This window comes from Pelobates fuscus, chromosome 1 (assembly GCF_036172605.1).
Source record: "Pelobates fuscus isolate aPelFus1 chromosome 1, aPelFus1.pri, whole genome shotgun sequence".
Lineage (NCBI taxonomy): Eukaryota > Metazoa > Chordata > Amphibia > Anura > Pelobatidae > Pelobates > Pelobates fuscus.
The window spans coordinates 180,576,771-180,590,515 of NC_086317.1; the positions used below are offsets into that span (position 1 = coordinate 180,576,771).

At 44.3% G+C, this 13,745-nt stretch overlaps 1 protein-coding gene across 4 annotated transcripts in view; it reads left to right on the forward strand.

Moving 5' to 3' along the window:
* Positions 1–1,471, forward strand: part of BAK1 (BCL2 antagonist/killer 1) — a 48,091-nt gene extending 46,620 nt beyond the window's left edge. For all 4 annotated transcript variants that reach the window (XM_063453121.1, XM_063453112.1, XM_063453116.1 and 1 more), the window contains exons 5-6: positions 448–628; positions 988–1,471. In XM_063453121.1, the coding sequence (XP_063309191.1) occupies positions 448–628; positions 988–1,086 (280 nt within the window). In that variant the 3' untranslated portion in view covers positions 1,087–1,471. The remainder of the gene's footprint in view (positions 1–447; positions 629–987) is intronic.
* Positions 1,472–13,745: the final 12,274 nt, after the last annotated feature.

Consider the following 13,745-nt stretch of genomic DNA (forward strand, 5'->3'; position numbering starts at 1 on the left):
CGAGTCAATACGTTTTTTGGGGTAAAATTAGGCGCCTCGGCTTATATTCGGGTCGGCTTATACTTGAGTATATACGGTAACTACTGTATGTAACCTTGTTCAATTTCTCTTAACCTCATAAAAAAGTAAATAAAATCCAACTACAAATTTAAAGGAAAGTTTACAATAAACAACTATCCTGTGTATGTGGTATTTGATGTGTCTCACAGCTATGATGGGTTTTTTTCAGGTGCCAACTTCTTTGTTTAGACAACACTTGTCTTAGATCAGAGCTGGCTAGACCACTTGTATAATGAGAGATTGTTTGAGCAGCTTAAGGTTAGAAAAGTTTATTCTCTTTTATTGTTTAATTTATGATTTACTTGTTATAATAGTGTTAAAAAGACAAAACTAAATAAAAATACTGTGTCACAAATAACTGCCTAATTTTTTTTCTTTCTCTCTAAGTATTTTTGAAACTGGCGTAAACTGGGGTCGTATTTTTGCTCTCCTCGGCTTTGGGTACAGGATGGCTGTTTATGTTTTCCGCAATGGACATCATGGCTTTTTCAGAACAGTCGGTCAATATATGGCTAGATATGTGATTGAGAGCAGCATTGGTCGTTGGCTAGTGAGAGAAGGAGGCTGGGTAAGTAAATGTAAAAATAGCAATGAAAAGCCAATTCTGTAATAGTGACAACAAATGCAAAATGCTGAAACATTGGGATAACAAAAAGTTACGCTTTATCAAAAAGCATTGAGAAAGGGGATAGATTAAAAGGAAAGTTATTACTGGCATTTATAAAGCACCAATGAAAGTATAATATACATAAACCAAAAACAAAAGATAAAGAGGGCGCTGCCCATATGCTGAGATTAAATATAAATACTGGATTGAAAACCATGTAAAATGTTGACAGAAATATATTGTCAAATATAAAAATAATTTTGAAACTCAATATATTCAGATGGTCTTTTCAATAAACATACTTTTTTTTCTTCACTTAGGCTGCAGTTCTTAAATTAACAAACAACAGCATCAAATATGTTCTCATGGCACTGGGGACTGTTCTGATCTTGCAGTTCTTGTTTCGACATACCTCCTGACCTTTCCCATGGAAATTTCCAGCCTACAAGAAAAATAGGGAAACTTTGCAATATCTGGCCATTTGGAATAAATGTCACAGCCCGTGACCTTGAAGAGTTTGCCCTTAGAGGAATGACCTTGTTTGTCCACATGCCATATTACATGTGTTTTACTTAATCCCTGAATTATTAAATAATTGTATACCTGCTTAAAGAAACACTTAAAGGAACAACCCATCACCCTATTAAGAAACAATTTGTTTAAACTCATGTTTTCTCCCACGCTGCGCTGAATTTGGCAAAAATGCAGAGCTGCGCCAGTCAGCATCTCCTAATAGAGATGTATTGAGTAAATGCATCTCTATGGGGAATGTTCAGCACCTCCATGCAGAGCATGAAGCACCTCTAGAGGCCATCTGAGTGAGTACAACTAGAGGTGTTCCTAGGCACCAATGTAAACACTTCCTTTTCTCTGGAAAGGAAAGGTTTATATTAAAAAGCCTGCGGGGACATTAAGTTCTAGTGGTTCTGGTGACCATAGTGTTCGTTTACGGAATCAGATTCTAGTATACCACTGAAAATTCTCAATCTTTTAAACTTTTAAAGGGCATTGTAAGTCAAATCCGCAATGTGACTGCTTTTAATTCACCAGTCTCAGGAAGAAAATGATTAATTGTGAAAGGATGTCAATGGAGTGTCTCAGCACATCACTCTCGGCACATTACTGGTACACATACTGCAATAAATATGAAATTCCTTTTTTACAAATTCATGTCTAATGCCTGTCTTTATTTATCTGTTTTTCTATTTGTTTTTACTCCCTGTATCTATGTTCCTTTTCCTGTGCCACTTAAAGGGTTACAATAACCACCACGATCACTTCAGTGATTTGAGGAGTGAAATGGAGTTATTTTTAATTGTGTGCTGAGCGCTAGTTTAACCCCCAGAACATGTGAATTAGGCAGCCCAGAACTCTAAGCCATCCTAATATCAACTCTGTGCAAATATTACATCTGCACTGAAAGCAGACGTAAAAAAAAAATTTGTGGGAGGAGTAAGTCCCCTACTTAAACTCCCAGCCCCTCTGCCGTTCAGCTGATTGTCTTGTCCCCATAGCAACCAGCACTTCCGGTCCAGCTTCCCGCCAGAATTTCTCCTGTTTCCAGCAGTCTGACATCCTGCAACAGCTCTCCGTCCGTTAGAGGCCCTCCTATCGGTTTTCCGGTCGCGAGACCGGCACGTACACGTGAGTTAGGCGAAGGAAATAGCGTTCTGCGATTTCCCGCCGTTCGGGCCTAAAAACGTGGGGGTAGGCTCCCTAAACCTACTCGTACTATTACATGCTCGTTTAAACGAATTCAGCGTTCGCACTAAACAGACGAACGCCCGGCACTTTCTCACCTCGTTTACATATTAGTACGTAATTTACCGAATTGGCATATACAGTTTATACACAATATTATGACCGGTATCCTCTTATTCCGTTCGGTCAACCAGGACCAATATATTTCGTATAAATTAAGCACGAACACTATGCTCTAACACATATTCGGTTAGATCTTATTAAAATAGGCTACAGTATGCACTTAGGCCTATCTTACACGAATTCTACCTGCTTTTATGTATATTCCCTGTTCGGTTACTACTGATACCTACTCATCAGTTTGGGGCTATATTTAACTTGTTTAAATACCAGCCTTTTGATTTTCTATCAATGTTAGCCAATTAAATTTATTTTACTAACCTTAAAAAACATCCACTACCATTATAAACATACGGTTTCTATAAATATATTTAACTAATAAATACATACTGTTATACGTCACATATACAAATAAATACTTTGTCTAAACATAATACCCGGTACATCAACATATGTACTAATCATTTCCCATATAATCACGCTGTCACATATTTTGGCTTTACAGAGTGCATCGGTTTCTCGCTTTTCTGTGCTAAAGTTGTTATTTCAAGGTCTTTTATTACAGGAACAGGTATGGTATTTTTATCACTTTGAGTCATCAAGGTCTAGGCCTAAAAATTCATTTAAACTATTAAGTTTTATTACATACCATCACATCTGTTGTTAACTATGAAATTTTCTTCGGTTAACCCTTAGCTCCAGTATTAACCTAGGCCAGGGGCGGGCTGGGGCAGGGAGGCAATTGCCCCCCAGGCCGCCCGAAATTATTTTAGGACCGGCCGCGGCGGGCCGGCCCTTTAAATGCTGCAGCCACCGAGCGCTCTGTAAAGAGCGCTCAGGCGGCTGCAGCTGCTTCTCCCTCCCCTCCCCTGTAGGTGGCCGAGCTGCACTCCGGTCCGCGGTCCCGGCCGGAGTGATGGGAAGGTGCACACTGACTGAGTGTGCACTTCCTGTCAGTCCGGCCGGGTACAGGAAACAGAAACTCCTGTTCCGCGCGGAACAGGAGTTTCTGTTTCCTGTACCCGGCCGGACTGACAGGAAGGTGCACACTGAGCACCTTCCTATCACTCCGGCCGGGACCGCGGACTGGAGTGCAGCTCGGCCACCTACAGGGGAGGGGGTAAGAAGAGGGGGGGGAGGGGGTAAGAAGAGGGGGGGGAGGGGGTAAAAAGAGTGGAGGGGAGGGGAGGGGAGGGGAGAGTAAAAAGAGGGGAGGGGGGGAGAGTAAAAAGAGGGTAGGGGGGAGAGTAAAAAGAGGGGAGGGGGGAGAGTAAAAAGAGGGTAGGGGGGAGAGTAAAAAGAGGGGAGGGGGGAGAGTAAAAAGAGGGGAGGGGGGAGAGTAAGGAGAGTAAGAAGAGGGGAGGGGGAGAAAGAAGAGGGAGGGGGGAGTAAGAAGAGGGGAGGGAGGGAGAGTAAGAAGAGGGGAGGGGGGAGTAAGAAGAGGGGAGGGGGGAGAGTAAGAAGGAGGGGGGAGTAAGAAGAGGGGAGGGGGGAGTAAGAAGAGGGGAGGGGGGATAATAAGAGGGGGGAGTAAGAAGAAGGAGGGGAGATAAGAAAAAGAGGGGGATAAGAAGAAGGGGGGAGTAAGAACAAGAGTGGGGAGTAATTAGAAGAAGGGGGTAAGAAGAAGAGGGGGTAAGAAGAAGAAGGGGGAGTAAGAAGAAGAAGGGGGAGTAAGAAGAAGAGAGGGGAGTAAGAAGAAGGGGGGTAAGAAGAAGAAGGGGGGTAAGAAGAAGAAGGGGGGTAAGAAGAAGAAGGGGGGTAAGAAGAAGGGGGGTAAGAAGAAGAAGGAAGGGGTAAGAAGAAGAAGGAAGGGGTAAGAAGAAGAAGGAAGGGGTAAGAAGAAGAAGGAGGGGGTAAGAAGAAGTAGGAGGGTTAAGAAGAAGAAGGGGGGAGTAATAAGAAGGGGGTAAGAAGAACAAGGGGGGGAGTAAGAAGAACACAGGGAGGAGGGGGGTAAGAAGAAGAATGGGGGTAAGAAGAAGAAGGAGGGGGTAAGAAGAAGTAGGAGGGTTAAGAAGAAGGGTGGAGTAATAAGAAGAAGGGGGTAAGAAGAACAAGGGGGGGAGTAAGAAGAACACAGGGAGGAGGGGGGTAAGAAGAACACAGGGGGGTGAGAACACACAGAGGGAGGAGTGAGAAGAATACAGGGAGGGTGGAGGGGGGATGAGAAGAGCACAGGGAGGGTGGGTGAGTGTGAGAAGAGACCGCTAGGGGAGGGTGGGGGAGAGGAGAGACCACTAAGGGGCAGGGGAGAGCTCTAAGGGACAGCTCTATAGGACAGGGGGCAAGACAGGGAGCTCTTTAACACTACGCGCACACACACACACACAATGCATCCCTATACACACACAGAAACACACAATGCACCCCTATACATACACAGAAACACACAATGCATCCCTATACATACACAGAAACACACAATGCATCCCTATACATACACAGAAACAGAACATGCTTCCCTTACACACAGAGAAACACACAATGCATCCATTACACACACACACAATGCAACCCTTACACACAAAGACAATGCATAATTTGCACACATACACAGAAACATACAATGCAAACCCTTACACACACATGCAAACACACACACTGTTTTTCTTACATACACACAGAAACACAATGCATCTCTTACACTCAATGCACACACATACAGACACACACCTTGCATCCCTTATGCATACAAACACAGATTCACACAATGCATCCCTCACACACAACCAGAAACACATAATACATCCCTTATACACAAATACACACTGCTTCCACTACACACAAACACACTGCATCACCTGCACAAACTGGTATCCCTATACACTACATACCATAAGCACACATATTAGATAACACATAACACATCCCCTCCACACTCCACTCCCTGTGAGCGAGCTCATGGGTGGGTGGAACATATAAGTGGACTTATGAGTGGGCCTTATGGGCATACTCACCGTCAGGCACTGGGGCCCAGACCTTGAGCTGTGTAAGAGGCCCCCAAAAAATGGAGCTGCTTCCAATTCTCCCAGAACGTTGAATTTTGTGACCACAGTTGCAAACAGCCTCCAGAGGTCCTGTTCTACACCAGACCAGTGGAGCCAAACTGCAGCCCATCATCATCCTCATCTAATTGTAAGTAGGCAATCTAGTATATTATTAGTGACACTAATCTATAATTTACCTCACATTAAAGGGACACTATAGCTTAATGAAGTGTCTATAGCTGGTCCCTGCAGGCTTTTTAACCCCTTCAGGACGGAGTCAATAGTGCACGTTCTGATCCAAACAAAACGTAAACAAAAACTGGAAATTGCGCTATATGTCTGTTCAACCGTAATTCACCGCTGTCACATTAAGTGCACCCACACTTATTATATATCATTTTGTTCAGGAGAAACGGGGCTTTAATTTATCAATAACTATTCATATATGAAACATAATTTATTATGAATAAAATTTTAAAAAATGTGAGAAAATAAGATTTTTTTTTTAAATTTGTATTTCCGTCTGCCATTTTAGCTGTGAATGTCATAATACTGTTAGGTTTTACTGCAACAAAATGCACATATTTGTAATCAGCGATGTCTCACGAGTACAACAGTGCCCCCCATTAACAGGTTTTATGGTGTTTTGGAAAGTTACAGGGTCAAATATAGAACGTTCCATTTTCAAATTGAAATTTGCCAGATTAGTAATGTTACGTTTGAGACGGTGTGGTAGCCCAGGAAAGAGAATTACCCCCATAATGGCATACCATTTGAAAAAGTAGACAAGCCAAGGTATTTCAATGTGAAAAAAATGAAATGCAAGCCTTATATGTGACTCTCTAACTTTCCAAAACACCATAAAACCTGTACATTGGGGGTACTGTTATTCTCGGGAGACTTCACTAAACACAAATATTAGTGTTTTAAAACAGTAAAACATATTACAACAATAATATAGTCCATAAAAGTGCAGTTCGTTTGTAAAAAATGCAAAAAACTTCACTTTTACTTAAAATATCATTGTTGTAATACAAGTTACCAGTTTGAAACACTAATATTTGAGTTTAGCGAAGTCTCCCGAGTAAAACAGTACCCCCTATGTACAGGTTTTATGGTGTCTTGGAGAGTTACAGGGTCAAATATAGTGCTTGCGAATTAAATTCTCTGCACTTTCTCCCTGTGTTGTCAGGCATGTCAATCAAATTTTAATTAATCACATAATTATGTTAAAAGATTACTTAAATATACATGTAGAATTTTAATATATATATATACATATATATGTAATTAAATTCTACGTGTATACTAATGTAATCTTTTATGTAATTATATGTATTTATCTATATATATATATATTTGCGGTTATTTGTTATTTTATATATAGATAGATATATATAGAATGTCATTCTAAGTGTATTTTGTTACCAATATATATATATTAATAACAAAATACAGTTAGAATGAAATTACATATGCATTTATAATTTATATTAAATTTTGTTTCAATATTTTATTTATTTATTTTATTATTTTATTTATTTATTATTTTAATTATACATATATATATGTAGATCTATTATATATAATATATATACATATTATATATATGTAACGTCATTCTAAGTGTATTTTAATACTAATATATATACTTATATTAATATTAAAATACATTACGTATGACGTTACATATATATAATATGTATATATATTATATATATATATAATATGTATATATATTATATATATAAAAATGCATTTAATTTATTTTATAATATGTTTAATAATTTTTATGACACTACCTACCAGCAGGGGGACTGTCTAATATTTTAGACAGTCCCCCTGCTGGCAGATCCATAGCCAGCTATAGGGGGCCATGTGATCGCTCTTTGAGAGCGATCACATGGCCCCCGGGGGCCTCATTTGCCGGAGGGGGGCTGCCTGGGCTCTCAGGCAGCCCCCCAGAAGAGGATCGCGGCGGAGGTGAGTAGTTGCTGGCTCCTGGGGGCTGCAGCCGTTACGGCGTTCCATGCCGCCGCAACGGCTTTAAAGCTCATTTAAAGCGCGACGGCATGGAACGCCGTAACGGCGTTAAGGGGTTAATGTGTCTATAGCTGGTCCCTGCAGGCTTTTTAATGTAAACACACACTGTGTGCAGCACTGGCGTTAGTTCATATGGCAGATCATATGGGTGGGGCATTGTGATGTCACATGGGGGGGCGGCAAATTTATATTTTGTCTAGGGCGGCAAAAATCCTTGCACCGGCTCTGATCCTGGGCAGGTGCACCAGTCTACTGGTGACCCACCGGAGGGGAGTGCACTGATTGCACTGCACTCTCCTCCTGCCCAGACCCGTCTTGACCGCAGTGCAAGTGCCCTCTGCCCCTAATTTACAGTGGCTCAAACTCACAACAAGCAGTGCCTGGAGCCCTTTGCAGAGACGGAAACAAAGAGGTTCTGCGGCAGCTGGCCGTCCTGCAAGCATTACATTAAACAGCTGTTCCCCATGCAGCCACAGGTGGCGTTGTGCTGAGAGACTGTGATTACTCTTCACTTCCTCCCAGCCTACAGAGCAGCGCATGGGGGAGAGAGGAGGAGGCATGATTTAATCTTGAATAAATCCTCTAAGCAAACCTTGATAAATTTGGGGGGATCAGCTCTGTTTCCACAGTTTACTCTCATCTCTGTATTAATATTGAGGGATGTCTAAGTAGTAACATCAGTGTGTGTCAGCAGGGCCAGCCGTTAGGGTGGGCAAGCTGTGCGGTCACGCAGGGTGCCATGACAACAGAGGCGCCCGGCGGCCAACACAGCTCACAAGTTGGGTACACCAGCATATTTAATTTAAACGATTCGCTGGTGGTCCACTGGTGCGCACCAGCAGTAGGTGCAGTCAGATCATATCCTCTCCCTCGTGGTTCCGGCGCTCAGTTAGTGAGTCAGAGCACAGGCTCAGAGATTCTCAGCCTGTGCTCTGACAACATTGAAAGTCAGAGCCGTGAAGGAGCGGGTATGGCAAAGAGCTACTGATTAGCATAACATCAATATCCGTTATAAAACCAGAAAAAGGTGGGCATGGATGGTGAACTGATTTGGTGGCGCAATGGGCCACTTGACTGGTTTTGCCCCCCAGGCCTAAGGCTGCCAGCCCTCCCCTGACCTAGGCTTCCACCGGTTCAACACTGTTAAAACCTTTAACACAATTTCTGTACGTCTAACCAAGGTATAGTTCTCTATTTCCACTTTCAACTGTTCATACAAAGACCTCACGTGCTCTCAATTTCTATTACTACTTTGTCAAAGGCTTACGCCCACGGTACGTTAACTCTTTACTATCTTCTACCCAGACATACGGTCTTATGGCCTTCAGGCTCTAGAAAAACACCAAATCCTGACCCGGTACTCAGCCATACCTTCAGGTACTTACGCCCTTCCCAAATACGTCCATTGTCCAAACCAAGGCCTCTTTCAGCCTTCTCTAAAAATATCTAATTCATCCCATTCACACACCCTAAACCTTCCAGATCCCTCAACGCAGGATCACACGTTGCGCCCCTAACAAAACACAAATCATACGCCACCACGATACGCATAAAAAACATCTGTCTTAAATCCCCAGGATTCTTCCTCGAGGACAACAACAAGACTCAACACATTAAATACTACCAAAGGTTCCAGAGACCATTTGCGACCAGTCAAGGTTAGTATCCACATACCACTCCAGTCCTCGCACTATACCCTTTCGTATACAGTCGAACTGGCTACAGGGTCTAGGCTAATGCCTTAGCTCACCCTATTAGGAAATCCAATCCCGCAAGGCCTTCCACCCCCACCCCACCTCAACACGGAGGTACGGCCCCACGCCCAAATCATAGTTAGAAGCCTTGCATGCCCTACTATAGGGCTCTGGTCAGGGCCTCACCTGTCACGGCCACACGTTTTGATCTCTCTTTACTGTCACTGAGAGGCCAACATCCCGCCACCACGTCTGTGGCAACTACGTCATAAGCCAAAACATAGGTAGAGCCTCTCACCGCCACTTGGCATTAGCAGGGCCTCACCTACCCAAACATTCAGCAGTTAAGTTTTTCGCTTCGGCATCAAGCATTACAGTCCAGTTCTTCCATATACTCCAACCCCCACACCCCTCCAACTTACCTTACTCCCTCACTAATATATCTTCACATAATAATTCCTTTTTAGAATGTCCCAAGAACCAACTCCAACCGAAGAACTGACAGAGGAGATACCGTTCACGCCAACCAGACCCGAGTCTCCAGGCGAATCACTCACCCTTTCAACCCCCACGTCCTTGAGAGCATGGACTATTCCCAAAATTACGGCCGAGCTTAGGCTCAGGGGAATCCCCTTTCTGGCCACAGACAGAAAGACTGAACTCTATAGGCTACTTACCCACCAAGCCCCCGAGCCTAGGCCAGGCACTAGCTCTCAAGGACAACCACCAAGCTACAACACGGCCACCCAGGATACCCTGGCAGAGATCTTGGCCAATCTACAGACCCTCAATAACAGGCTTTCTAAGGTGGAGAGCGCAGTCTCCTCCCCAGGTACTACCACGGTAGTCCCAGTCCCTATCACGGCCGTACCCGACATACCAACATGCCCTCCCATACCCTCCCCCCAGCACCAGGCACAGCCATTACACCATTTGAGTCACCAGCACACTCCGTCCCTGACTCTATCAAGAAAGATATCCTAGACGGGAAGGATGTGTGTCTGGTGTCTCTGCTCATAGCCTCTCAGGATGTACTTGAGAACAAGGCTTTCAACTATGGTGACATTTCTGTGGTGCTCAAGACAAGGGATGCCAGGCTTAATAAAAAATTGTCGATACCTCAGTTTGTGATAGCCTTAGGGATATACCGCGACGTTATTTGCACGGTGTATCCCCACAGGAGAGAAGAATTAGACCTTTATCTGCACAAGGTGGTGGATCTAGGCATCAAGTACGGGGGCTCCTCTTTCTATGACTACCACAAGTCAGTGTCAGCGAAGGCGGCGACCCATTTGAAGCAGTTCAATATTAAAATGAACTGGGGTCAGATGGACACAGAACTGTTCTGTCGCCACTTCGCTGGACTCAGGCCCCCGGCTTGTGCCATTTGCAATTCGACATCCTACAGGGCGGACTTATGTCCCGTCGAAGCAGATCCCACCACCCCCACTCCCTCCTCTCACTCCACTTTCACACCTCACTCCACTTTCACCCCCTACAACAAATCAGCGGGTGGTCTTCGGGATAAGCTAGGTAGGCCCATCTCCTTTTTAGGGAAGGCGCAGGTGTGCAATAATTTCAACCCAGGCTCCTGCAGTTTCAGCGCCTGTAGATTATTGCACATCTGCTCCATATGTTTCAGGGCACATACCAAGACCATGTGCCCAGCCAGGTCGTCACCAAACAAATGACTAACCGACATAAACATTGACAACCTGTTTTTTTATCTAAGGTCTCACCCTAGCAGGCATCTGGTGGATTATCTCACCACAGGGTTCACTGAAGGGTTTCTCACGGGTATAGTAGCCATTCCCCCAGGTACACTAGAATGCCCTAATCTCCAGTCAGCACGTTTAGACCCAGTCTCCACAGACACCCTCATTGCCTCGGAAATCACCAACGGTTTCATGATAGGCCCCTTCACCTCGTCACCATTTTCCTCCTGGCGCACTAACCCCATTGGTATTGCTATTCACAAATACTCTAATAAAAAACATCTAATTATTGATTTATCGGCACCGCACTCCTCTTTTGTTCCAAGCATAAACGCACTCATTCCAGCAGACGAATTTTCACTTCAGTACGTAACCATCGTCGACGCCATACAGTCCATCATATCATCTTGGCTTAGCAAAACGGACATTACAAACGCTTTTAAATTACTACCCATGCACCCCTCACTCTGGCACTTACACGGTGTTAAATGGCGTGGGAAATACTACTTTTCTACACGACTCACTTTCGGTTCTCGTAGCAGCCCCAAACTGTTCGACATTTTCGCAGAGTCACTATGCTGGCTGCTTCTGAACATCACCAGGTGTCACTCCGTTATCCACTACCTCGACGACTTTTTACTTATAGAGCCAGGGTCACCATCACCCACAGCAATCAGAAGCACTACTGCACCATTTGCCACTCTTGGAGTCCCTTTGTCCCCAGCCAAAACTATAGGCCCCACAACTAAATTGACCTTTCTGGGGATAGAACTGGACTCGGTTAACCTCAGAGCTAGCCTCCCTCACAACAAACTGGCACGTTTGAGAGGGGAGATAGACTTGTTCCTGCGGAATGATGTTTGCACTAGGAAGGAACTTCAGTCCCTTCTCGGATCCCTGAACTTCGCCATGCGCATCATTCCGCAGGGAAGATCTTTTATATCCAGACTTCTTTGCCTGATGCACGGAGTTCCGGACTCTGGCACAGTTTCTTTGGACCCCCACGCCAAGGCTGACTTAGCTATGTGGGGGAAGTTTTTGAAGGACTGGAATGGAATCTCCATGTTTATCCCCCCTCTCTCCACCTCTTCACCTATCATCCACACAGACGCGGCAGCCAATACCAGTTTTGCAGCCATTTTCAGGAACCACTGGTTCAGGGGCCATTGGCCCCCTGAGACGGATGCCTTGCCAGGATTCAGAGAGACCTCAGCACTATTTGAAATTTATCCCATTGTGGTCTGGCAAGGCAGTAAAATGCTACTCAGATAACTCGGCAGCTTGCGAAATCGTTAACAAAGGGCGATCATCTTCCCTGACCATCATGCGGCTGATTCGCAAGCTGACCTGGTTGGCAGCATCCGGCCAGTTTCACTTAGTTTGTTTTCACATCCCGGGTATTCACAACACGGCCGCTGACGCTCTTTCTCGTTCTCAATTTCAGGCATTCTCTCAGGCACTCCCAACGGCTCACCTACAACCATCCAGGACTCCACGGTTCCACGAACTAATCCTGGACTAAGCACACTCTTGAATCACGCTAGAGCACTCACTCACCAAGCATTATCACCCAACACGGCTATCACTTACAATAGGGCACTTAATATATTTAACAAATTCACTGCAGAATTCGGTCTACAAGGAGACTTCTCTATCCAAACCATGGTGTCTTTTGCCTCTTTTTGCCACCTACACCTTAAACTATCTCACAACACCATTAAACTTTATCTCACGGAGGTTCAGCACCACAGCCTCACATATTTTCCTAACAACACTCCTTTCCTGTCATCATACCCCATCAAAAATGTTTTGAAAGGTATATCAAAGGTTTCACCTCCACTCACCACCACTAGATTACCTATAGATGGGCCTATCTTCAGGTCACTTAGCAATCTCCTTGACACAGCCCTATTCGACATCGGCACAAATACGGTGATCAAATCTGCTATATATCTCGCTTTCTACGGTTTTCTCAGACCTAGAGAGTTCACCGTGATTTGTCAAGGAGATATTCAGCTAAGCCTTAAAATATCACACCTCACTAAAATAGAGGATCACTACCTACTTTCGATCCCTACAACAAAAACCAACCGGTCACTACACCCTACAATAATTCCTATCTTCCCCACTGATAATGCCTGGTGTCCGGTAAAAGTACTAGACCACCTACTGGCAACTCTGCACGGTCACCTACCAGACTCTCCGCTCTTTACATTACAAGGGCACCGGTTAACCACCGCAAAATTGATGGTACATATCAGAACTCTATTATCTAAACTCGGACACAACCCGACTGCATTCTCCGGGCACTCCTTCCGTATAGGAGCCGCCTCAGCAGCCTCTAGCACTAACACACCAGTCCATATCATCAAGAGACTGGGGCGGTGGAAATCCTCCATATATACTGCATATATCTCACAGCCGGAGAAAGAGCTTCGTCAAGCTTTCAGGAACTTGGTCTTGTAAAAATATGCAATAAAGTGTGTATTTATCGAAATTATCTTTTGCCCTCTTTTATTTACAGGCCCACTCGTACGTTGGTTTCGGCTCACCACAACCAACTTTGCTCACAGTTACAATCCATTACGTATTTAAATTCCGAGCACAAGTTAAAAGGCCTGAACTTGTGGAGGCCTGAATTTGTGGGAGGAGTAAGTCCCCTACTTAAACTCCCAGCCCCTACTCACCTCTGCCGTTCAGCTGATTGTCCCCTCCCACCTACACCCAGTTATAACTACATTCTCCTTGGTGGGCCCTCTTTTATTTACAGGCCCACTCGTACGTTGGTTTCGGCACACCACAACCAACTTTGCTC